Below are 26,666 nucleotides of genomic sequence, written 5' to 3'. Positions count from 1 at the left end.
TCCATGCGAAACCCATAAAGTCTGTTTACACGTATCTATGGTACCAGAGAAACACCATCGCCGTAGCTGAAGTTTTCAATTTCTCAAGATAGCTTTCAAACAGTTTGTTTAGTCCAGTTAAGCCCATGGAAAGCAGACAAATAAAATGGTGGCAACTCCCAGCAGCTGAGGAGTGAGAGCAGGCAGCAAGGAGGGCACTGAGCCGTGGGCTGAGCATCCCGAGCAGCTGGGACCCCGGCGCTCACGTCACTGCTCGCCTGGCAAACTCCATCAGCAGCATCCCTGCGCCAGATTTGGGCAATTTCATGGAGCTTAAGCAAGCCTGGCTGGTACAAAGGATGGTGCCAAAGCCTGTTGTACCTCCAGACCAATACAGGGAAACACAGTGCCAAACATCCTTTGGGTCCTAAGGAGCTCCACAGCAAATGATGATTTTCACAGTGCCATGGTTGGTCTGGCTATCTGTAAGCAAGTAAGAATGACAGATCCCGTGTCCCATGGCTCACAGTTTTATAAAATACGCATGGGACCTTGGGGAGAATAGGTTTACGTTGTCACAGATGTGATATTTCAATTAGCAGAAAATATTCATTAAAAATTCTGAATAACTAAAGTTAATAGGGAATGTAACTCCACCTTCATATGAACAGAAGGGTATCTGGCAATTTTAACTATGTGCTCACATAATTTAGAGGTTTTTGCTTGTTTGCCTCTAACACAATCCCCCTTCATTCAGTCTCCAGGCTGGAGGCACAGAGAGGTAGAATTTTAATTCTTCTGGCCATTTATATACATGTGGCATTTCTTGACCTTTAAGGATTTGATTTTGAAACCTATTTAACTTTTTGACGTAGGTGTTTTTGTGGGTTTTGTTGGGGAATGCCAAAAATTTTCTGCATGTACGGAAAAAAATCAGTAAGAGCAACTGTATGAGTGTTCTTCTGTTTGTACCCAGAGGGCCCTCCCTCTATGTCTGCAACACCAGTTTCTTAGTAGCACAAGCTTCTTATTCAGCTTTGTTTTGACAAAGAAAGATAAACCACTGTTTTGCTTTGCCCTTCCCCCACCATTTACTAATTAGTTTTATTTAGTTTGCTATTCCACGCTCCTTGAAGGGAAAAAAACCCCCTTATTTTAAAATAATAATTATTTAAAACCGCTTTAAGTTGTTGACTATGTAGGTTCTAATGAAGAATTTAAAATAGAACATAATTATAAATCACTGTGCAAATGAGCTTGTCCTGCACAGGCAAGGACATTTAATTGTGTCCTTGTATGACTGGAATCACTGTAAACAACTAATATTCCTATTTGCAGGGACAGAAATAACAAGCACATTCAGCTGTACAGAAAGGAAGACATAAAAGGAAACCAAAGGCTAAACCAGAATAAGCCACTGGAAAGTTTTATGTCAACAAAAATGGATTTAAATTAAGTAACATCAATTCGGTATTTTGACTGTAAATGAATCAGAACATTAAAACATGTTTTAAAGGGAACATTTGTGATGAAACATCTATGACTAGTTCCTACACCAAAGGAACAGGAAAGTTCCTACTTATTTCTGTGCAGGATCAAAGCCCAGCTGCAAAGTCACTTCTCTGGCTTTGGGACTGCTTTGCAGACCTACCTTTTGAAAATGGGAAGAGCAGCAGAGCTGCAAGGAAAACACTGAATAAATAACTTACCAGTTGCACACAAAGGAAAACACGTCTTGATGACATAATTAAGAAGTTCCATCCTACCATATATGCATGAAAGAGTAAAATTTAAATTACACAGACAATTTCCATTCTTATGTCTAATTTTCTGAGTGCTTGATTTTGCAACTTAAATCTCTTTTATGATTGCTGTTTTTTTTGACATTGATTTGCAGAAATGGGAGTAGATTTTAATGATTTTTACTTTGCCTTACTCAATGGCAAAATTTAGAAAAACCCACAAAACAAAACCAATACCCCCAAGCTCAAACCAAAGATGTGCATTTCTAAGCTATTTGAAATAATGGGATGAGTCAATAACCACCTTGCTTTAAAATGAAGAGAAACACAGCAGAGCAATTTTCCAGTGACAGGAAATAAGGAAATAAACTACACATTCAACAAGTCCAAGATATCCTTTCCAAATACAAACACAATTCATTTACACTGTAATTTTACAATGGTGATAACAAATTAAAATTGTGGGCAGACAGTGGAGAACCAAATAGATACACAACCCATAGCAGGATCAGCCAAATTAAAGGGAAATTCTTCCACTGTCAAATTTTGAGTAATTAGTACTTCCATTAGAGGCACAGTTCCAGCTTTAAGCAATTCTAAGTAATTAGTGTTGCTTTATTTTGCCTGGAAGTCCTGACTTCAGCATTCTCTTAGGACATGCATTCTGCTAGCCAGAGCCACACAATGCAGATTAACTCGACTAGAAGGCGATTAGTGCAGGCAGATGAAGATGTAATTTGTCATTCTGTACACACTGCTACTTCTAGCCTGGGATGCAATTTTTATTAACACAGCAGATTGATTCAAACAGAGGCAAGGACATGATTTTGTTCTATCTGTGCCCATCTGATTGCTTAAGATAAAAGCACAGAGATTTGAAAACTGTACATGACCAAGTGACAAAAAGGGAATAAAGTGCCTGATGACATCTTCCCACACAGCTCCAACCAGCTACAGGAATTCAGGAACTGACTGCACACTTAATAATTTAAGATAAATAATTTAAAATGCACGATGGAGGAGATTTTTCTAGACTTACTCATCACATAATGTAAATCCAGGGATGATTTACAAAATGCCAGGCTGAGCAGGAAGCCGAGGCTGGTGTGGTGGCTAGCACACAGACAAGGCAAAATTTGCTTGCTAGAGGCACTACAGCATTGGCAGTTTGTGGGATAAGCTCTCTGGGTCCTCACAATCTTGTCTTTTAAACAGATCTAGCAATACAGATCTCCCAAAAATGTGTGCCCTTGCATTTCCTGGCTGTTGAGAAGATGACTTGATTGCCAAAACAAACGGCTGAAAATTCTTGAAGAAAAGGTGCCCAAGTAAAAAAATGAAATGCAATTAAAGTGTCCTTTCCTATTTGCACTACAACATCAAGTATTAGACAACTCTTAGAATATTTCATATTGAGCTCTGATATGCAAGGCACAGCACCACCAAGCAGCAGTTTTACAAATCTTTTACCCAATTTCAAGAGCCCCCTGACAATTGGACAGTACCTACAGCAAAAGGCACGAGGCAGAAAGCACCATGCTTTGCTTTCTCTGCCAAACACAACCACAGCAACAATTACCTTCAACTGTAGCTTCTGAATTTTCCATAACTGCAAGAAGCAGAGCCCTGGGACCATGACCTTCCCCCAGCAATCAGTGGGACTGAAGGGAAAGCTGGAATTGCAGCTGAGGAAGAGGAGAGCAGAGCAGGACCTATTCCCAGAGGTCTATTATTGTGCTGGTGAGAGGATCTAACTGTTTTTGTTGTAAATACTACTGTTCACATGGCCTCCAGATTGACAGGCCTTGTGTGCTTTTAAGATCATTTGATATAAAATGAAACATGACATTCTTGATCTACAAAGCTTCTCTTCTTACAGATTTGTCAGCATTTATACATGGTCAAGACTAAGGTCCAAGAAAGGCAAATCTTGCCAAATATGTCAAAATCATAAAAGGCTCCCATATTTTTGCCCAGATCTTACCTTTATCATCTTTTTTACAATTCTTTTTCAAAGTGCAGTTGCAAGGTGCTTGTGCTTTTAAGCTAGGAGGTATGTTGAGTGCACAATGAGGACTCACATTTTTGTGTGACAGAGAAATCAAGTGGTGATGTTCAAATGTCTTGAGGGAGAACAAAATTCTTCTCTGACATCTAACATGCAATGATAAACTCACAAAAAGATACTTTGAAAACTTCATTCCTGAAAAATTCCTATTTTCCCTCATGGAAAGAAACAAATATCAGCTTCTGCTTGGAGGGACAGCAGCTTTTCCCAGCTGCATATTCTCACATGTAAAATATATGACCCAATGATCTTTATGAGTTCACTAAATGTCAGGATCACTTATTTTTATTACAGATCCTTTTCACCAGGTTTCTCACTGGAAGATCAGTGCTATACAGCTCAGAAAGGCTTTGGCTCTCTCCTCTGCAGCCTTCATCCAGCTGTGCCCTGAGGCACTGTCAGCAGCTCAATGAAGAACCTGGACACTGCTGCTCAATTCTGCCCCTTCTTGTGCCAAACTCCATCCCAGTTATTCTTTTAGAGGAGGGCATGCTGGCTTCTAGTCTTTTTTGGCTGAAAACATCCTTCTCAGTAAGTCAGAAAGCGTAAGTTATTTGTTATTAGTAATACATTTCATACTTTCAAAGATTTGTACTAAGCCATGACAATGAAAGCTGTCAAATCCACTCAAATGCTTCTTATTGGAAATCAGGTCTGCATATCCACAGATCCTCCCCTCCTTCAACCAAAAATTAAAGCTGTAATTCCCCAAGACAGCCACTCTTCTACACCACCACACATTTCATATAGTTGTTATTAATAAAGTACGAACAATGTTTGCAGAAACATTAAAGAATCAGGTCAAGAACTCTGTCTGAATACCAGTGTTATTAAATAAGCCAATCATCCAACTTTGAGTAATTAATGTCCTTGGTTTTTACTTGAAAGCCTCACTTTCAGCATGTTCATAAGTGACAAACGTCCCATGCCAAAAGGAATGAACACGAATTAACTCTTTTGGATGCCAGTTGCAAGAGGAAGAGAAAAATGCAATATTGGCAGGCTGGATACAGCACAGCACTTCTGATTGTAGGCTAATTTTAGCTACAATGTGATGATTTCACCACATATAGTCAAGGATTTAATCTGTTCCCATCTGTGCATTATCTGAGTAGCTAAACAATTGCCCTAATGCATTTGAAAACTTTAAAATATAAAAAGAAAACCAACAAAGCTGATGGCATCTCCAGATCACCGTGTGAAGTACTAATAAGCAATTATACAACCTGTGTTCAACAGACTGAAAATGATCTTTCCCAAATCCAAGTGACATCCTTCTGAAGCTGAAAGTGAGAGATTACAGCTGGCTGAGCATGCACTCTACTGTACACTCATTTTAAAAGCTGCCATTGTAAAAGACCCTCCAGGCTTTATGTTGGTTCCTTTGCTCTTCATATTAGGAGCCACAATGTTCCTCATATTTAACAGTAATTAGAGGGGGAAATGGAGAAAAACTAATGAGAGGGAGAGAGGTTTATTCTTCTAAAGAGGTGCAATATGATTAATAGCAAGACTATGGGCTATATAGTTATTTTTATTTCATCACCTCAAAACATGATAAATATTTTCAATTGGAAAAAATTACGAGTATAAAATTTAGCATTATCTTTACAAATCCTTTACAGCCTCTGTGTGTGACATGCTCTCCTTCCCTCCACCAGACAACAATTATGACACAGAAATACTCTCAGGACAGCAGTTGTAGAACTTGTCTGATGCGCTCACACTTCCCCAGCAGGTTTGGGTCTTCTCCATCAGAACCATCAAATTCCTTCATAAAAGCTTCAGCTTTCTGCACAGTTTTGTCTCGTGCATTGCCCTGAAGCCCTTGCAGATAATCCAGTAAAATGGTGAAATACTTGTCTGGAACCTTGGAAGAAAAAACAAAAGGAAGGAAAAACAGGTTTATTATCGCCCCTCTCAATATGCATTCACAATCATGTCACAGCATCACCTGAAAGACAATCAGGAGAATGGCACAGGCTTTGGTGTTTGCCAAGGTCCAACTGCAAGTGGAAATCCAAGTGGAAATGTTTCCTGCCAAGGTTCAAGCTGCCAGGAGGATGGATGGACTCTGGTGAGAGGACTGTCATGTGCTCAGATGGGCAAAGCATCTGAGAGGAAATGCTCAGCAGATGTGGAAACGCTGATCAGCAAATGCAAACACTGCCTGACAGGGAGCCCAAGGCTATGAGGGTTGGTGGAAGAAAAAACAAAACACATTAGCCAAACCCTCTTTTTGGAAACACACATGTAAATCTCACTAAATTCAGTGAGAATTGCATGCATATGTCTGAGGGAAGATTTTTGCTGGAATTCCCCTCACCCTTACCCAAAAAACTGTTTGCTAAGATGAGATACCACCCACTATCGCACACTTTGACAGAATGCTGATACAAAGGACTAGAATTTAATTTGAAAAACAAACTCAAATTCAGACATATGGAAATAATTTTTAAATCATGCTGACTAAAACTGATAGGCTCTACCAACATGTCTAACATTAAAAGCACTTTAGTCATCTACAGTTGCATTATCCACATTTCACTCCCTTTCTAATTAACTAGTCAGAGATTAAGTTTTAGCTTATCTGGTACAACATACAATTTAAATGATCATTATATTAATCTTGACAATAATTTAGCAAGGACTTTGGAAGGATTTATTCAGTACTTCATACTGAAGTACTTTAAAAAGGAATATGTGAACAGACCTACGCTGATCTCAACTTCATGTTGTGTATCTGTGGAGCAGGTTTCAGCCAATAACAGGATATTTTTTGCTGTGAATCATGAGATGTTAAAATGATCTCACCCTGCAAATATGTTTCTCCATGTTTAACTTTACACATATAACTTGACATGAGTTAAGTTAAACACATACGTAAGTATTTAAAGGATTCAAGAGTAATTATTCGAGGGCGGTTTCGATTCTGCAAAGTATCAACATTTCAGAGAAGACAGAGCTTCAACAGACACTTAATTTACAACTTATTTCTCCATGGACATTTGGCAGCCGAACTTTGATCACTAAAACTTCTATCACTCCAAAAGAAGAGGAAGAAAGAATATTCCAACACTGCCTTCATCAATCAGGGGTATTACAAAGTAATAAATCAAAACTTAAAGTCTGCGTTCAGCCTCGTAACTTGTACACTATGGAAAACCTTCTAATTCTTCACACAAACACTCTTGCATTAAAGAAACAATTCAGCTACAAAAGAAATATTAATTTTACAATGACGAACACTGAAATGGATGGTATATGAAGCGCTGTTATACTATACAAATCAAACACAGTGAAAAATATCTATATTTTTGAAAGTTTTCACTCACAATAAGCTGGTACTAATAACAGATGAACTCATTTAGACACAAACAATCCCAGTGTGACAGTGTTCCTTTAATGCAGATATTCAGTACTGAGCTTTTAATGTCAGTAACATTTCCACATTTCAAACCTTGGCCAAATTATCTCTGTAATTTACAACTCTTGTTCTCAGAGCTCATGGCATAGACATACCTGTGGAAGTACAGTTATTATTATATCATTTAAGCAAATGGCTTGAGGGAGCAATTGAAAGCCTGCTCTAAATTTAGAAATCCTAAGTGTGCAGACTTAACATGAGGCTGCCTGAAGCCTAGAAAATATTTAGCATTTGGCCCTAAGGGTGTCCTGGTGTTCAAAAAGTCTGATTTTTTTCCTTTAACATAACACAGCTCTGAGGTTTATTTCATCAGGAGCTCACAACACAGCACCCCGTGGGCAAGGTAAGATCATATTTCCTCCTGACTTACACAGACAGCAGAGCCATAGCAAGGACTGGAACACACAAAGAAAGTTAATGAAATCCAAATTTAAATTCTTCAAATACAGTAGTACAAAAGCAGTAATTTCAGGGGTCTTGGCGAAGTTTTCCAAGGAGGAACACAATCCTTCTTCCAAGGTCAGTTCAAGGCTGGTTTGAAATTGGAGATCAAGATCTCCCAGCATGGCTCTGGAAGTCAAAGCCAGGCTTATGGGATTTTGTTATTATTCTTTTGTTAAACTGTTTTGACCTTTTTCTTGTTTCTTTTTCTCTCTCACACACCAATCTTTCCTCTCTCCTAACTTCCTAATATACACTGGAGCTGATTAATATGGAAATAATCCCAAGGGAAATAATTCCTGTCTTTGGGAAAAGCAGGGAAACACTAGGAAAGAATACCAGGAAAAAAACAGTTCTCACTTTTAATTTATCCTCTGTATTTTCAGACCTGGAGACCTGCAGACACCCACATATTTTGCAAAGCAAACACAGATACCAGCAGAGAGAAGTTCAGCTCGTTGCTGCCAGGCTGCATTTTGGGTCACCTTCCAAGGAAACTTCAGCCACCCCACCACGCCCTGAAATCCAAAAGCTGAAGACTGATCTAGCAACTTCCTAAAATGCTGTGCCAGATGATAAAGACCAACAAATAACCTAGTGTTTATTTAATCCTGGGTGCTGGAGAAGTATGCAGACCATAGGTACACAGGCCTGGCTTGGAAGCTGTCAGCCAGCCACCAGATGGATCTTAAAGGAGCTTAAAACACCATTTATCCAGCAAATTTTAAAACCTCAACTTATTTCTTAGAGAAAGAGGCCCATCAGTACAGGAAACTCGATTCAGGCCTTTGCATGGCTCTTCAGTAGGCATCCAAGTGACACCATGAGATCAAAGATGCGGCTTAGGAAGGAAAGAAACTTCTGTCTCCTTTTGTACTTTAGTCATGCTTGGATTACCAACAGATTTCATTCTGTAATGGACAGGAAGTTGAATTTGGGTAAAAAAAAATATTCAAAAGAAGCTGGGTGTGCCCTCCCTATGGTCCTGATGAAGAAAGAGACTTCATCATATGCTTAATTATAAGCACTTGAGCAGTTCTAGTAAATTCACTGAATCTGGATGCAGATGTTAAGCATTCTCTGAAGCTCATATTCAATGCTCCTCTGATTATTAAACTACAAAATATGTGAATTTAAATAAATCAGAGCACTTCCATCAGAATTTTAAGAAAAAGGAAGTTTCATTTCAGTGTTGAGAAATAAGGAGTTAAACTGTGTTTTGATACATAAAACAAATGCTACTTACAGTTCATTGTGTCCCAGCATATTTCAACACAAAACCAAAGTAAACAGGTAAAAAAGTAAAAACATCCTTCTGCCTGCCAAACAATTTCTAGGTAGCTTTGAAGAGCATACACTGATTTTGAAAGGCTGATAAAGACTTTAAAGAGAGAAACTTAAAAAAACAGAAGATAGAGCAAACAACCCAGAACCCAAAATCAAATTTGTACTCTGCAACCCATCTTGCTAAAGTATTTACACCATGTGAACATTTTGGCCTTCATGAAACTCTGTTGTTAATTATCTGGCTGTCTAAAAAGGTAACACCCAATGTCAGGTGATTGGCTTTAGAGCTGCTGACTAATTTGGGTCAGGATGATTGGTATGAGTAAATGTTCAAGTGTACACAAAAAAATCAGCAAAACTTAACTGAATGTCAACAAAATGAACCAACAAGTGAAACACTGTGCAAATGGGCAGAGGTTTGTTCTATTGCACAACAAAATTAATGACCTGACACCCTCATTTGATACCACAATGGTCAGATACTTATAGGAAATTCCATGTGTGTTGTTTCTTAAGTTATGAAATGAACAGATTTCAGTATGGATTCAAGCCTGGCTTCTGGTTATACTTTATGCTTTTCACAATCAACATCAGGTTTCACTTATATTTAAATGAGAGAGCTATTTTAACATCTTGGCAATATGGTTGTACATCTTCCATGGAGCCCAGAGATATCTGAAACAATATGAGAACTGTGGTTCGCAGTATTGGGTTCCACATGAGGAAATTCAAACTAAGGATATGACTCAAATTCTCAGCAAACTCCAGATTTAAATAAATCATGAATCTGCTCTCTTTATGCTTGCTATATATCAAGTATAAAAATCTAGCATGCACAGGACAATGATCACCAACAAAATAAAAAGATCAGTGACAAGCAATTAAAATGCTTCAGCATCTTGGTTAAAAACAAAGTAATTTGTAAGTTACTAAAAAATTATGAGACAAGTGCATGGCTAGTACTAGGAAGTTTTGGTTAATAAAGAATAGCTATAACTAATGTATAAGCCTGTATCATATTTGTTCTGAGAAAAAGCAGCATGAATACAAACCTTCTCTTTATCATACATGTGCAGGAGAAGCCATGTCTGTCTTGTCTTCTGAAACTTCCATTCTTCTGGGTTTTTAGACCAGCTGTAGAAAATCAGGGGGAAAAATTACTTAAATGGAATACTGTGATATCAAAACATTCTTTATTTAGAAAATATTCCCTACAAGGCTTCCAAGTGACTTTGTATGCATGACACACAGTGTCATGGCACTGTGGGACACAGATACTGGCACACATTTTGTACAGGGCCACCTGGCTTCTCTGCAAAAAATTATAGGAGATACTATAGCCAAGAAGGTTAGAAATTTTCTTTAGAAATCTCTGATTCCTTGAAGTTAAATATCCAATCCCACCCCCCAGCTTTGGCCAGGCCTTTATGACAGGTCACTGCCCTCATTTGACCAGGACAAGGGAGCACCCCAAATCCTTACCCCTGCTGCAGGGCTAACTGAGAATTTGGGGAGGTGCAGGGGACAAGAATCAAGCTTGGGTTTCAGAAAGTTGCTGTTTTTATAAACTGAAATTTATATGAAATTAAGCAGCCTCTGAAGGACGGGAAGGAGAGACTTGTGCTACAATGGTCACCTCAGCAATGGCTGCAGCCCATCACAGACGGCTGCTCTAAACAGACAAAATTCATCCTTCAGCAGCAAACGTTTTAAGGCTTGGGCTTGTCTAAATCATGACTTAAATATTTATATTTACAGGCTAGAAAAATGGGATTTTTATGTCTCTCTCTCTCTCATGAAGAATACTCAATACTGTTAAAAGTGAGAGGCTGAACAAATGATTAACATCTGCAAATGTTTGTTGGCTGTTTGGCAAACACATTTTCAATATACAAAATTTTAGCTGGGTTAAAATAGCACATTCATCTGCATATTGAACATGTTTTTAAAGCTGGTATATTTTGGTTTAGATAAAGGCATTTATTTCAATTAAAAATGAGCAAACCAGTAAATCTATCTATGAAATGAAGACTGCTTTCTAAAATAATGTGCTTGAAAATTAGTATTGTGACATGTACAAAATCTGACAGCACACTAAAGTATCATTTGAAAAGAAAGAAAAAAAAATAAGGAGAAAACCCAGAAACTTTCACATTTATTTGATTTTTCTCTAAAGAAAAGTAGGTCTCCAGAGGGTAGCATGCAAGATGCCATTAATGTTCCAGCTTGTTTTACACAGCAATAGAGAGCACAGAAATCAGTTGAAAAGCCAGCTGGGTATGAGAATTAGTATTGTTTAAACACTGTCAAGTCCAATAAAGCAAAAGAGTCCTCATCTTTGGTGAATGCTGCACCAGCAAATACATTGTTCAGTCAATTCAATGAAAGAGAAAAAAAAAATGAGACCACAAATTTGTATAGAAAGGTTTCATGGAAGCCTCTGAAGAAAACCTAAAGAGAAATTATTGTCTTGATGTTCAAATTCAGAATAAAGAAAAAGAATCACAGCTCATTAGGGTTATCATCAGCTAAATATATCAAAATAGCTTATAACCAAAATATAAGGTAAAAATCAGACCATTAACAGTAAATCAGGAAGGACAGACAAAACCAATAACCACAATATATCATCCTTTATGTGCTTGAGCTAAATTCTACAGATGAGCTGATTTAGAGGCTTCTTTTGGAATAATAATAATAACTTGGCAGAAGTTTTCAAAACAGATATTGCACAAAATCAGGAGGCCAAAAAGCTGACTGATACAAGTTATAGAATTAAATAAAAAACTATTTTTATGGTGAAAGCATCTCTCCTCCAATCAACCCCAGCCTAGAACCCAAAGTAATCGTAAAACAAAATCACACAACCCTTGGTGTCTTTGCAGCAAGGTGCCCAGCTGGACAACAAATGACACCACATGAAGTGTGAAGAGCCAACAGAGAATGAAGTAAAAATGGCTTTTCTTGTGGGTGCAGTTTGTGGGGCCAACAGCAACCTGCTCATCTGTACCCACTGATTCTGTTTGCCAGGCAAACACAGCAGCTCCTGCAGAGAAACTGGGACTTCTGCAGGAAGTCCTTCAAAACAAACAAAATAAAGCAATGCCAGTGCTTTTTAAGGCTATTCTTTTATGAGGCTCATCCTCAAGATGGAGAAGGTAAGTTTAGAATTCTTTTCTACATAAATAAAGCCTGGAAACAGTTCACATTACAGTCTTTGCAAGGTGACAAGAACAAGCTGAGTGACAGATCTGTGACTGCATCCCAGGCAAACAGTTCCTCTCTAATGAAAACCTTTAACGTATGTTTGTATTTCTCTAAACTATTCTATGTATTTCAACATTTGTGATGATACCCATTGGTTGGACACACCACAGAGCACTCTGAATCTTCTACTCTGCTAATTTTATGTTTCTATCACAGTATCACCTGAGTACTGTTGGCACTGAAACTTAAAAAATACAGCCCGATTTCACTTAATCTCCTATAAAACTACAGGATGTTAAAATATCTTTATTACCTAGTTTATAAACAACTGAGACCAACAAATGAGTGCACTATGAGGTTAATTGCTCTTATTAACCTATTACTAAAACCATATGCTCTCTTCTACAAGTTAAGGAGAGTTGTTGTACTCCTGCATCCAAGACTCCATATGGACTTTAACTCCTGTGAATTCTCTTGCAGAAACAAACAAAAGTTTTAGTTTGTCTTCCTGAAAGTTTCTGCTCTATATACACCACAGTAATTCATATAAACAAATACTTTAACATAATCAACTGCAGAAAGTACATTTGTGTCCATTATAGCACCACAGCCTCACAAGGCATTTCTTTTGTTTTGTGATCTGTCCTATTAGAATTAAATGCTACATTATTAAAACAAAAAAAAAAAAATAGTATTTTCCTTCATAGCTATAGGTGTATTCCTATTTTCAGAAAATACTCCAAAGTTTTTGACTGGTAGTCCATCCATAGTTGAATCAACAATGCCTGTTTCTTCTCCTTCAGGCAAATGGTCCTTCTCTTGACCCAAACTCCTATCAAACTGTGGGCAAAACACTCCTGATAATGGGTGCACAATCTCTAATGCAGATAACATGACGGCTGCTCCCCCAACAGTTATTAAAATAAAACTTTTCCACTGATTGCTATGATTATGGCAGCTTTTTTCTACTCCTGTGACAGCTTTAAAATCTATGGAAAAGAATCACTCCATGACGAAGTGAGAGGAACACCTCCTGTTATTAGGATGACATCATTAGTACATTTTTAGAAATGCTCGACTTCTAAACTAGAAAACTTCAACCCTTGCAACACAAGAGAGATTTCATTTTGCTGTTTACATGCAGATAAGCTTCCTTGACATACTTCAGCAGGAAAAAAGGCTTTTCCTTCGAGTGATCAAATATACAGAGCAAAACCAACCACATTACAGTTAAACCCCTTTTTTTTACAGACAATTGCAACTTCTTTCACAGTTTGAATTCATTTAGTATCTTGTGGAATGATCTGTGTCAGGATCTAGTACAAACTATGGAATTGGTTGAAAAATATACATGTGTAAAACATGTATTATTCCAGGGTGCCTCGCACTAATTTTCAATATATTGTACAAACACTAATTGCCTTCTTTATACAGCTAATGTTTGAATCTTTCTCATGAGCTCCAGCTCATTGAAAAAGCACGTTGGTTGACTTTAGTTAAAGAGAACTTAAATGTTTGTGCGAATGATCTTCCTAAATGGCTTTGAAATTGAATAGACAGAGGAAATGAATCAAATAAATCAAGCAGCTTAGGAAATTTTACATTTGGGCTTTTGTTTTTTTTAGCAGGAGAGTCTCATGTAGAAAAACTGCCCAAGATTCTCACTGGTCTATCTCATAAATGATTTTTAGTGTGTCTACAGTCGTCTCCCATAAATCTACTCCCAAAACATGGGAATTCAGGCAGTGCAAGGAGGCAAACAGAAGGCAACTGGAGTGTGCAGGGCAGAGCTCTCGCTGGGGTGTCCCGGGAGGAGGAGATGGGGAAGGGAAAGCAGGCAAATTGGTTCCAGAAACACAGTATGAAAAAAACATCATTGTTACAAATTGGATTCAGGAAGTCAACACAATGCATCTGCTGAGACTACTGGCCAGGACAAAACTCTACAGAGCTGTCACAACCAGCAAATAATCACTGAGTGCAGAAAAGCTCAGGGCTGAGAATCAACCATTTTACTGATTCCACTTGAAAAAATTATTGGGTGGGAGGAAAGTCTCCAGAAACCAGAAAGACAGACAGGGATGTGACTGCTGACACCTTCCAGAGCACACCAAAACACTGCTGTGTGCCAGATGCAAGGACACCTCACCTACATCCACTGCTCCAGATGAGTGCCCCTGGCAGTGCAGCCCACCCTGGATACACCTTTCAGCCTCAGTATCTATTCAAAGAAAAGCAGATTGCCATCAAATTTGGATTTCTCCAGCATAAAGAGCAGGTTTAACATCAGGGAATTAACCTGAAAGTTTTCTCCAGCCCTGAGGAGCACTCAGAGCACAGACTCCTGCAGTTCTCCTGTGATTTATCCCATGTCTGACATCCCCAAGCTTCCCTCCAGGTCTGGCTCATTGCACCACAGTCAGGGCTCCACTGAAAAGATCTATGGAAAACATTAAAAGCATCAACAACACTACATAGAAATAGTCACATTCTTCCTCTGGGTACTTTTCTGTTTTGATACACAGATTCACCACTCTGCAACCTGTCCTTAAGGATCACCTGTGTCCTTCCACCCCAAGGAAGGATGAACAGGAGTTACGGCACACAATTAAAGCTTGCAGGAATCAAGTTAGACCCTTTATTCCCCAAACTCTCTGCAAACAGCATCATTCCTGAGCTCACCACCCTACCCATAAAATGTGGATAACAGGTGTTTCCTCAATAAAGAACAACCATACTCCAAAAAATTCCCTTCAAAATATTTAAAGCCTTGCTGAAACCCTTGGCACTCAAGGGATGTGCTGGAATATTTCACAGTGCAATGCACACAATTGCAGCCTCTTTAAAAAACCCCATGCACTGGTGTTAAAGACCACTCACTGCCCTTATAAGGCCTGAATTTGGAAACTCTGAATGCTGTTATCAGGGCAGTCCAGAGGTGAGCCCAATGCACATATGGCCAACAGGTGAGCAGGGAATGCTGCACCCCAAAGAGGCTCCTTGGAACCCCTGGAAGCAGCACAGAGGGAGCAAAAATTTGGCATAAGCTCAGTCTTGTGGGAGAAGAGCCATTTTATGGATGGAGGTTTTATATGGATATATAAAAATATATGGATGTGGATGGAAGTTTAACACATGCCCTTACAGAGCATATAGTGAAGTAGGAATAATAATTTTTTCTCCAGTTACAACACGTACAATTATTTAAAGGGAAATATAAAAGCGTTTATTTTTATTGGGGGTATTCAGAGTTTCTTCTATTTCTCTCAGGGGTACTTAAAATGGATTTACTTTTACAAAGATATTTTTTGAAAGTCTGGTGTTCCACACAAAACTGCATGCCCAGAAAGCTGCCTCATGGAGAACTTCATTGCTCAACCCAATGTAAGAAGAAATCTCAGTTCAAGAGTGTGTGATGCTGATTGGTCTCATTTGGAAAGAACAGCCAAAATTTAAATTCTAGATAGATTTTCTGAGACTGGACTGGAATGGCTGTAGTTAAAATCCTGGAAGCACAGACCTGTGGTAAGACCCAATATTAGGCATAAGAGACAACTACAGCCTTTAATTGTGTTTTTCTCATGTTATGGATTAATCTGTTTATGCCCCAACTCCAATCCCTAGAGAAAGTTAATATATTTATGCTGATATTCTCAAATCCAGTTTGGAATCTAACTAAATTATGACTCAGATAAAGGTTTTTCTTATTTTCCTGGAAGAAAGAAAAGACACTAATGGAGCTCGTTTGCCAAAAGAAAACTTTCTAAAATTGTCAACAGATTTTAGAATCAGTGCCACATTTTTGGTTGAAAATCCTGGCACCATTTTTCAATCTGTGGTTTAAAAACATTTTTTAATATATTCTTCCATCTGGTTCAGACACAGTATAATGACTATAGACTTGTGAAAAGGGAAGGGGAGGAAGCTCTTTTTAAATTTAGGAATCACACATGCAGGAAAAAATAAATGTGCTTTTAAGTGTCCCATTTTTGTCCTTATGTCCAGTATTAGGACAGATTGCATCTGTATAGCAAACAGGTCACAGGATTTTCTTAGAAAGTATTTATAAAGTGAAAGGAAAGGGCGTTTGTGCCATAAAGCCAAGTTTGATTAGATCTACATAAAATATTTATCAGAGCTTATCTTTTACTGCATGTACTTTTATCACTTGCCATTATTTGTGAGGTTTTATATTATGTTTGCAACCTGCAGCTTCAGCCAAGCTCGAAATCCTCTTCCTCCCCCACCACAGGCCCTGCTCAAACGCAACATGAGACATTCCCTTGAAGAGCTTCAAGTATAAACAGATGAGACAGATGATTGGTGGGAAGAAAAGTTGACCCAGAAAATTGTAACAATGCCTCAAAACCATGCAGCAGGTCGTGAGGAGAGCTCCTGTCTCGTACATCTGGTACAAGTGAGGTGCCTCCCTGGGATTCAGCTTCTCACAGGCACCAACCCACCTGCAAATGCCAACAGCATTCAACCTTTGCAATTTCTTTAAAAATTATTTTCCTGATATAGTTATTTAGTTGCTGGTATCCACATTAGCCCACCTGCAGCAAAACTGCATTTTGATTTGAAAAAGAAATATATAGCAGTAATAACGTGTTGAGAACTTGCTGTTGTTTTCAGTAATAACAAAAAGGTCAGGCTTGAAAGCCCACAGCTACTATTGCTGTATTTCTAAGCTAAATGTGCTTTTTATTTTACATGTATTCATAAAAAGAACACAAAGCAGGAGTTGAATTATCACAGAAGAAGAATAAAAAATAGAATTTGAGCTCTTCACAGCCAATCTGTTCTGTTCCTGCAAGGAATATACAACCAAGTGTTATCCCAAAGTCCCATCTCCTCTCCAGATGTCCATCTTTTCTTGCACTTAATTCTGGTCACACTGATTCCTGCACCAGAAATAAGGGAAAGGGAAAATGAAAACAACTGTTATGGCTCCCTCCCATGAAGAACATCCTGGGGGGTACGACCAGATAAAGAGGGCCCCACACTCTGTATGAAAATCATGTAAGGAGCCAGCTGCACGTAAAATCCTTTCCAAAAGTTGGCACAAGTCCATTTATATAAATGCTTTCTGAAGATCAGATGAGCAATATGCTACCCGACCCAGAGAAAACAAATATGGTCAATTCTCTTCTCCCTTACTGTTACACCAAAAATGTCCGATTGTGGCACAGAATACTCCTGCAAAGGCACAGATTCAAAATGAGGAGCTCATTTTCATTGCTTTTAAAATTTTAAATCACCTTCTAAAACTTTAAATGTCCAAACAAACAACAAAACAAAAAAGTACACCATCAAAAAAAAAAAAAAAAAACAAAAAAAAAACACACCAAAAACCACACCAAAACCCATCCAAACTTTTGTGTTTTATGAATAAAACACAAGAAATGTATGAAAGTGTCATGGTTTTCCATATTGCAATGCTAAAAATAATGCTGTAAGAGAAAAAACTTGATGTGAAACTTCATCTGTGAAAGCTTTTAAGGAGGGATGAAGAAATGGCCACTTGGAGGAGGATTTGGATACTGAAATTGGCTGACTGGGTTTGCTCTGAACCAGCCAGCACACCCAAGAACCAATTCAGTGCTTATTACAGTGAGCTGAAGGTTTGTGTTCCTGTGCTCTGCAGGCTGTTTCAGGAAGCCCTGAGGCTGCAAAGTGAGGCTGGCACCCTGGGAAGGTGCCTCATCCAGCTGGGCCTCTGAGCAGCAGCACTGCTGGAAATGGGCAGCCCTTCTGTACCCAGATGTCTTCAATTTGCCAGGTTGGGTGTTTCTGTGTGGTTTTTCTCTTTGCAAAAGCCTAAGGGATTTCCACAGCCAAGGGATTTCTGCTGATCCAAAGTCCAGAACAGCATTTCACTGTAACAATGCTCTGGTTCTAAGGAGATGCCAAATGCTGACCTGCATCACATCCCAGAACCAGGCACATCTCTCCTTGCTGCCTCAGCATCCAGCAGATCTAATTCCAGCTGGCCTCTCCTCCCCACAAGATTCAAATCCTCTTCCTGCACCTTTCCCAGTGGTGTTTCCCCAGGTTTTTGAGGAACAGGAGCTGCTCAGAGGGTGGACCATGGTCACCTCTGGGGGGTGAAACCCAGCCCAGCAGTCTGGAGGATGGCCAGGCAGGATGGGGGCCAGCAGCATCTGTGAACAGACACCACCAGTGTGCCCTCCTTGCCTGACAGCCCTGACAAAGAGCTGGCCTCAAATCAATCCCATCCCTTGTGGTGTCCAGGGACTCCCTCATGCACCCTCCAGGAAAGGGGAAATTCACCCCTCAAATGGAAGCTGAACCGTGAGCCTGTGCTGCAGGACTGGCCCTGTAACTCTTCTACAGAGCTGGCTTGTTCTGATGGCAATGTGCTGTAGGTACAGAACTGTCAAACTGTCAAATATGGGATTGTCAAACTCCTACTGAGCCCCTTTACTGAAGTGAGTTCTATTAGGACAGCACTGAAGAACTGCTGTTTATCAATTTGGATACCAGCCCTTGATGCACTGTTGCAGAAATTACATTTGCAGGATTTTTTTGTTCTAAATGAAACCCAAGTATTTTTATTGTTGGCTAGTTAGGCAAAGTTCATTTTTGCTACAGGAAAATGTAGCCCTCTTCAAATAACCCATCCCACAAGTGGCTCTTACAGTGCAACTGAGACGTACCACATTTGGAGTTATTCTGGACCAACAAGAATATATATATAGAAACCTTTGAAAAAAACCAAAACAAAAATACATGTCAGCCATCCTTGTCATTTTTTACATCCCAGCCTGGACATCCCACAGCTGCATTCATCAGAAGTATGGCAGAGGTGGATGGAGTGCTGCAGACCCCATGGCCTCTGAATTTCTCAGGTTGTAACCTTACAGAATGACTTTTCTTTTTGCAGAAGAGCTCTACAAAGGGACAATATCAAGATCAACCTAGAAGTGTTCAGCACTTCACAGCCCACTCACATTTTTTTGATTAGCTGAGATATTCAGCTATCTCTCACTGCATAATAAAATCTGCTGTCACACCAAGATGTTCAGGGCAGTGTAAGATTCCCCCTTCTAATATCCTGTGATATGTGTTGCACTGCTAAGATTTCAAGTCATGTATTCTTAAAGAAATTGATCTGCCAATTACTGCTTCCTGCAGATGGCTCTCATTCCAATTCAATTTCATTCATATAAAAGTAATTACTGATACCTTTTTAGGCATCATCTTACTAATAAATGTGTGAAGGAGGAGACAAGTTTTATTAAGGAACTAGTTTTATTATTTCAAAAATACTTCTTGTTATTCTAACTCTGGTTAGGAAGCCTTGACAGCTCCCTGGAGCTAATTGATTAATAATCATTGCCAACTGCATTTTAAATTTTAATTCTGGCTTTGGCTGACTAGTCTAAATGATTCCCTAGAGCTACGAAACTCCTCACCACTACTATGAGTATTTGGGCACTGGATGAATAGTTTGAATGTGTTTGAGGAAGTGAGTAGCAGTGTTAATTCTCCCAGATCTGAATTTTATGAGACAGAGAAAACATAAAAACTCCCTTCTGTGCCTCTGCCATGTCAAGAAGCTAATCTGAATGAAGGAAGATGGGTGAGCACAAAATGCCTTTTTTAAAAGCCAGAAGGAGGGTTAAGGATGGGATGCCTGGGCTTGGAGCCAGGAGTGAGGCAGGGAGTTGGGAGAGCAGGGGAGAGCAGGCTTCAGAAGCTGGGAGAAAAAGCTGTGCCTCACACTCCTTCAATGCAACCTCCCTGCAAATGAAATATTCCCAAAATAAAGTAAATAACCCCTGCCATCTGCTTTTAGTTAAAAAATATCAAGAGGTAGTTTGCTGTAATACTTGTATGTGAAATGGATTATTTTAATTATTCTGGTTTTATTTGACCTGAACACTGCCAAATTCTCCCCAAAGACAAATGGAAAAGATCAAAGTGCTTGTGTGAGGTTTTGAGCACTTCAGTGAGGAGTGATGATGTCTCCTTACTGTCAGAATACAGTCCTGAAGCAGACTGGTCTGTTTTTAAAGACTTTTGAATCTCCCTTATATATCTCACAAGGTTTCTGAAAGTAATACAAGATGAAATAATATTTAAAGCTGCTTAACTATTCAATTAGATGCAATCTCTTTTGTATAATACTATGGAAAGATGAAAGCTGCATGTCAGCGAGAAATATCTAATGGCTGCATTTAATAAACTGTTAAGAAAATTCATTTATACTAAATTTTATTTTACTGGAAATGAGTTATTAAAAAAGGAGACATTAATTTTTCTTAACCAGGTTTGGAAATCAAGATGCTATTTTACAGGAAAGAGAATCAGACAAAGAAACTCTAACTATTTTTACCTGAGTATTCATGGATTTAATACATGTACTCTAATTTTCCCCATCTAAGGAAGCACTTTACAGTTCAGCAGTTAAGTACTGCTAATACAACTAATAATTGTGGCAATATATATGTGAAAAATTGCAGAAGTTTTAACCATCCTATTAATAAAACTATCAGTAAATAAAAGCAAAGATGAGATGCTGCTACAGAACAAAATCCATGCAAACTTCACTTTCAAAAGAAGGAATTGAGAAAAACCCTGCAGGTCTGTTGGAAGCAGACATTGGTGCAGGGCCAAAGAAAACAGAGCCTGTGCTCAGATGAGAAGAAAGTTAAGTCTACTTTCCCTCATCTCACTTCTCTGGAAGGAGACCTTTGGACAGTACAGGGACTTTGGTGAGTCACAAACTTCATCACTGTTTAATTTATCACCTGAAAAATGGGGTAACAGAACACTTTCTCAAAAGCTGTTATAACGAGAGTAAATAAATCAGTGTCAAAATACTTCTCATTTATTTATCAAAACACAGTTGTGATCTGCTATCAGGAAAGGTATGATGGAAAAGCAAATTATCATTACTATGGTGGGGAGAAGATTGAGACAGTATGTTTAAAAAAAACATATAAAAATCTCTTTAAAGATGGGGCTGAGCAGTCAGGTATTTTTCAGTTGATGCAGTAAATGACAGATGCCAGATGAAAGGATTTGTGAATTCATGTTAATGATGTTATTAAATACACTATTTCCATATGAGAATGTTTGAACACCATGCCCAAGTAAATATTTTGACAGCTTTGTTTCACACTGAAAAAATGGTAGAAGTGCAAAGAGACAGAAGGCTCCAAAGTAAATCACTCTGCAGCTTTTACTGAAATATGCTTGGAGAGGTGTACTTGTGACCTTCCATAAAATTAATTCAAAGATTTAAAAATACAAATAATTTGATTTAGAGCCATAAAGCAGGATTAGAGTTCCCTATTCCATTTTTTTCTTTTGTTAAATATAGTGACCATTTATGGTTATGGAAATTAGTAAAGAAATCTCTTTAGAGAGATTCTGAAAGATGGAAGAGCTACTGACTCCAAGTGAGGAAATTTTGCCATGGGCCTGAGCTTCCCTTTCCTTCTCCACTCAAGCCATACATTACTGCTTATCAAAGGGGTAAGAAAGCTACTTCAAACCATTCCCTATAGGAAGAACTTTATCCAGGATAATATTAATAGCTAAGCCATAAAAAGTTTGGTTCAGGGAAGGTTGTGTTAGTCCAGCTGCTTTTCCAAAGCTCAGCTGAATGAGTTGCATCATAAGCATTTACTAATTTGGCTGGAAAATCATGCAACCATTGATGTTTCTCAGAACCTATTTCTGAATGAGTTGAAAATACCACAGAACTGCTTGCAAAATCTCAGAACTTCCAGGTATAAACTAAGCATAAAAGTCTTAGAACCTGACATCTCAGAATCTCCCAAAGACCTATTTTGTCTGTAGGAACCAGAGCTGCTTATTCAACAAGCTGGATATGGCAAAATACATTAAAAAATATCTGTAAGTACCTAGGAGCTTCATAATTCAATCCACAACTGTGGAGAGGACTTGCTAGAGATTATGAGAATGAAATTATTTTACACAGGAATTCTGTCCATCTGGAGCATTTCCAGGATAGTATTACAGATACCCAGAATATATTGCTAAGGTTTGTTTTCTTCCCAGAAATTCTTGGTAAAAATAGCTAAGATTGGCTCTGAGCCACTTAAAAGGGGGGTTGTTGTTGATGTCCTTTCTTTTTGTTGCTGTTTTTAGACTGTTTAGTAAATTATATTATTTGTCAGCATTACCTTGAACTGACAAGTTTATCTTCAGCAGCAGCTCAAGAAGCCTCAGTGCTCACTCTGGCTTAGAAGTGTTGTCATTTATAAATCAGCAACATGCAGGGCCTCTCATCTGCAGAGAGCCACAGCTTCTTCATTCAGCCTCATCTGAGTGTTAACCTGGTTATTCAGTTTCCAGAGCCAAGTATTCCTGCACAAGCACTGTCTGCTGTTCAGTGCCAGGGCAGGCATCTCTTCACCATCTGCATTGCAAAATTGGATTTGAATGGAAGACCTTTCTTTTGGTGAGCACTCTTCACACAGAGTCTGGCTCACTCACTCTGGAGAGCTGTATTATTTATAAATGGAAAAAGACCAGAGATACAGATAAGGAACAGCAATCTGCATGATCTCACTAAATTAAGAGCAAAATATTCATGTGCTCTTGCAAAGCAGTGAAATTGTTGTATTAGAACCATAAAAAGCAGCTAACCCAGCAAGAAGTTAATAAGAGTTTAAAAGCAATTTCTGCACAATCTGACATCCTGTGGATGTCATGTGGGGGTTAGAAAAACACTGGCATGTCTCCAACACATATCTACATATCACTTGCCATCAAGACACAGAAAAGTGAATCCAGAAGTCAATGACTCTATCACAGGGAATGAAAATCATCGACTCAAGCTGCCACCAGACATCTTGATTAAACAGGCAGAAGCTGAATAGTGCTGTTACTGAGAGTGTAATGTGACAGTCACAGAATCCTAAATGCACAGTTTGAATAATCAGAGGATAATGAGAACACTGATACCTGGAAATGGGTATCAAAAAGCCAACTCTGAAACAGGAGTGCATCTGACATGCTGCAGCAAGGCTGAAGAAGGATGAGAAACCCTGAAAAATGTGTTACAGCTATAGTGGTATATTCTAAATGCCACTATATTCTAAATGCCAACACCGTCATTTACACAAAACTCAATAATAGTTTGAGGGGCAAAAGAAAAATCTTTTCCTGTTCATGAAATTCAATGTGAAATGTCTACATTCTATGGCTCAAAGATGAATCCAATGCTGTTGCCCACAAAGCAAAGCCAGAGTGAGAGGGAGCAGGGAAGAATCACAGACCCCCAGTCCCTTCTGGTGGAAGGCAGCTCCAGTAAAACCACATTTGTTTCCAGGTGTCACATTCCAGAAGGATCACAGGCACAGGAGTTCAAAGAACAGCAACAGAGCACATCAGGGACTGGAAGGAGCAGCAGGAAAGGAAGGATCATGGATGTGCTGCTTCACTGGAGGGGCAGTGAGAAACCCACTCAGCCCCCAGCAGGATGGAAACACCAGCATGGGAGAAATTATTTATGAACTGTGGGGCAACACTACGGTTTGAAAAACCTTGCTTAATAACAGGTGCAACACAGCAGAACAATTTTTCTGCTTCATATACCCTACCAGCAAGCTTAGACTTCTGCAGAAGGTAATGTGCTTGAGCATGAGAACAGGATAGCTCTAAGCAGCACAAAATCCGTGGAGGGAATACACCCCCTCCACCTACCCCCACCAGAATAACTGCTGGCATACCCACACCCTAAAAATAGGAAAGGTGTGGGCATTGCAACAGAGAGCTTTGTAGAGCTTGTGAGTAATGTCAGGGCTGCTAGGGAACTGCAAACAAACTGAGGTGGCTTCATCAGATGAAGTTACACAAGGGAGTGTAGGATAATGACAAGGTAACTCACTCTCACCAAGCTGAGACTCCTTTGTCACCAACAGAGACAGTGGCTGCCTTTAAAATGAGGGAGATCTCATTTTCTTAACATCAAATGGAAAACTTGCAGCTTTACAGACACGCTGCTTTAGGTGGAGGAGAGGAATCACACTTAGAGGCAGGTCAGGCCCTGGTAAAAATTAGAAGTCAAGCAATATAGAAACTTGGAGAAGTGCTAAAACAAATTCACTGATCTCTAGAGTATTAGGAAAAGTTCAAGTCTTTGAAATCAGATAGCAGCAAGTGCCTGCCCAAGTCCATATAAAACAGAACAACCCCAAATGCAAATTATCCTGTATCTGACTCTGGATTCATGAGGCTTCTTGCAGAACTAATGAATATGACAAAATGACTAAAAGCATGTAGGAATAGATTAATTACATCCATAGTTAATGCTTGCCCCAGAACCTTTAAAAAATAACCCTGGGATTATTAAAGCAAAACTATTCCCCTTCCCTATGCCCCTAATCTTTGAGGAATTGCTGCTCTTTGAAGACACCTTAAAGCCCCAATTGTTAAGAGAATTCAGGAACACTGCTGTGTCTAATTACAACACTTTCTCTTAAGTTCACACACTATTTTTGTTACCAGCTAATTGAGATTCATTACTTGAGCAGTTCTCCAATATTTTATGTAATTCAAGATAAATGATGAGCTTAGATATACGCTGCACCTTGCAATCAGGAAGGAAACTCGATCTTAGTTTTGGAGAGCAGGGGAAGGAGAAATGCCATTAAATGCTAAAGTTAGTTGCCATTCAACCCAAAGAGTCAGTCTCTGGAAGGAATAAAAAAAGACCTGTGTATGTTTAGATTTTTAGTTTATCAGTTACTCTTTGTATCTGAAAGCTTAAGCGGTTGATGGTGAAACATCAACATCAGTGACGAGTTTGAAATTCATATCGATATAGACCAGCAGCAATGAAAATTATTTAAATTCAGAATCAAGTGTCAAAAGCCATCACTGACCCTGGCTGAAAAAGTAACCTGTGAGAAGTAAAACAACTTCAAAACATTATGAATCAACAACAACAAGGGAAACTAAATGTGACACAAGCCCACTCGAGGTGCTTTAAAACTAGAAACTGTTTTTAACATTAATGAGCATGGTTGTGTTTGTGCAGAAGCTCCTTCAATGGAATCACCTGCCCCAGGAGGGGTTGGATGAATGGGTTTGTGGTTTCCTGAAGGGCCACCATCATCTGAGCTGTTTGGCCACAAATGTCAGATGTTGCTGCCACTTTACAGCCCTGCACCAGCATCTCCTGGTTCCTTCAAAAATCAGAAACTTCAGAGTGAACACTAATCCACCTCTTGATTCCCTTCTCGAGACAGCCTCTGCTCCAGGAGTAAAGACTTGATATGCTTTCTACATTTTATTTCTACATCTATATAATATATTACATGCATTAAAAAAATAGCAAACTATAAAAAAATGCTTCCAGCAACAGCTCTCGAATTTCTGTATTATTTGAGAGGAAGAACAACATTTCAACTTTAAAATCTCCCAGGCTTGGCACTGTTTGTAATAAAGTTTGACTGAGGACCAGGATCTGTTTCCATTGTGCAAAGCCAGCAGATAAACAACTGCCCTGGGTTGTCCAGGGCTGTCAGCAGTGCTGCCACCACACTCAGCAAAAACCACCCTGGGATCTGCAGAGTCAGATGATTTCCTCACGCCATGGGAAATTCTGCCTGTCTCTCACTTTTCTGTTTCTGTAACATGCCCTTGGTTTGTATTATTCTAGAAGCATCTTTTTACTTTAAAGAAATCTCTGACATTCTTTGAATCTTGCCTGAATTCAAATTAGGCAATGAGAAAAATAAGATCTCTATAAGGAAAAGTGACAAATACTAACAGTATGGCATAAATAATTTCAAAAATAATTGTACTTCAGCACCTTATTTTTCAAATTTTAGTACATGATAAACAGTACTGCAAGGCTTAGGTAATTCACAGCACACATGCAGATAATATTATCTATTATTTCTACTTCAGATGATGTGAATCTTGTAGTTTCACATTCCTTTAGTGATGTCTTTTCAGATCTCTCTCTATTCCTTTGATGGGTGATGGAGAAATCCATAGGTGCAGATCCATATGGCAATGAACTTTCCAAGCCAAACACAAGAACAGCAGCTTCCAGGAGAGGGTGGCTTGCCAAGACAAACAAGTTCTGCCAACATTTTAACACCACAGAAGGTCAGTTGGGTTATAATTAAACCTAATTACCATTCTCTGGAATTGCAACATCTTTTCACTTGACGTCACCTAATGCTCAGAAAATGATGAATTTTTGTTCTAGATTTTCCAAGAATCACATTAAGCAGACAATGGAGTATTCCCTTTAAATCTGAATCATCACTTACCATCATAAAGGAACAAGGCATGTCATCATTAAAAGGAAGAGATTTGTGTACCTTATTTAGCCACTAATACTTCATCACTCCTGCTTTTCCCTATTCCTCTGAAGTAATTGGGGTTTTTTCCTTCTGTTCAGTACCACTCTGGGGTTTTTCCATTATTTCACTTTTTTTTTTTTTCTTCAGAGTTTTATAACTTTCTGGTTCAACTCCCTACTTTTAATCCTCTCTCT

At 38.8% G+C, this 26,666-nt stretch overlaps 1 protein-coding gene across 4 annotated transcripts in view; it reads right to left on the bottom strand.

The window, feature by feature from the left end:
- Nucleotides 1–5,303: 5,303 nt before the first annotated feature.
- C18H7orf50 (chromosome 18 C7orf50 homolog) overlaps nucleotides 5,304–26,666 on the bottom strand; it is a 119,766-nt gene continuing 98,403 nt past the window's right edge. For all 4 annotated transcript variants that reach the window (XM_063171805.1, XM_063171808.1, XM_063171807.1 and 1 more), the window contains 2 exons: nucleotides 9,997–10,078; nucleotides 5,304–5,659 (listed from right to left, as the gene is read on the bottom strand). In XM_063171805.1, the coding sequence (XP_063027875.1) occupies nucleotides 5,477–5,659; nucleotides 9,997–10,078 (265 nt within the window). In that variant the 3' untranslated portion in view covers nucleotides 5,304–5,476. The remainder of the gene's footprint in view (nucleotides 5,660–9,996; nucleotides 10,079–26,666) is intronic.

This window comes from Melospiza melodia, chromosome 18 (genome assembly GCF_035770615.1).
Source record: "Melospiza melodia melodia isolate bMelMel2 chromosome 18, bMelMel2.pri, whole genome shotgun sequence".
Lineage (NCBI taxonomy): Eukaryota > Metazoa > Chordata > Aves > Passeriformes > Passerellidae > Melospiza > Melospiza melodia.
Note: the sequence above shows the minus strand (reverse complement) of the source record. Positions and strands in the feature narration are given on the sequence as shown.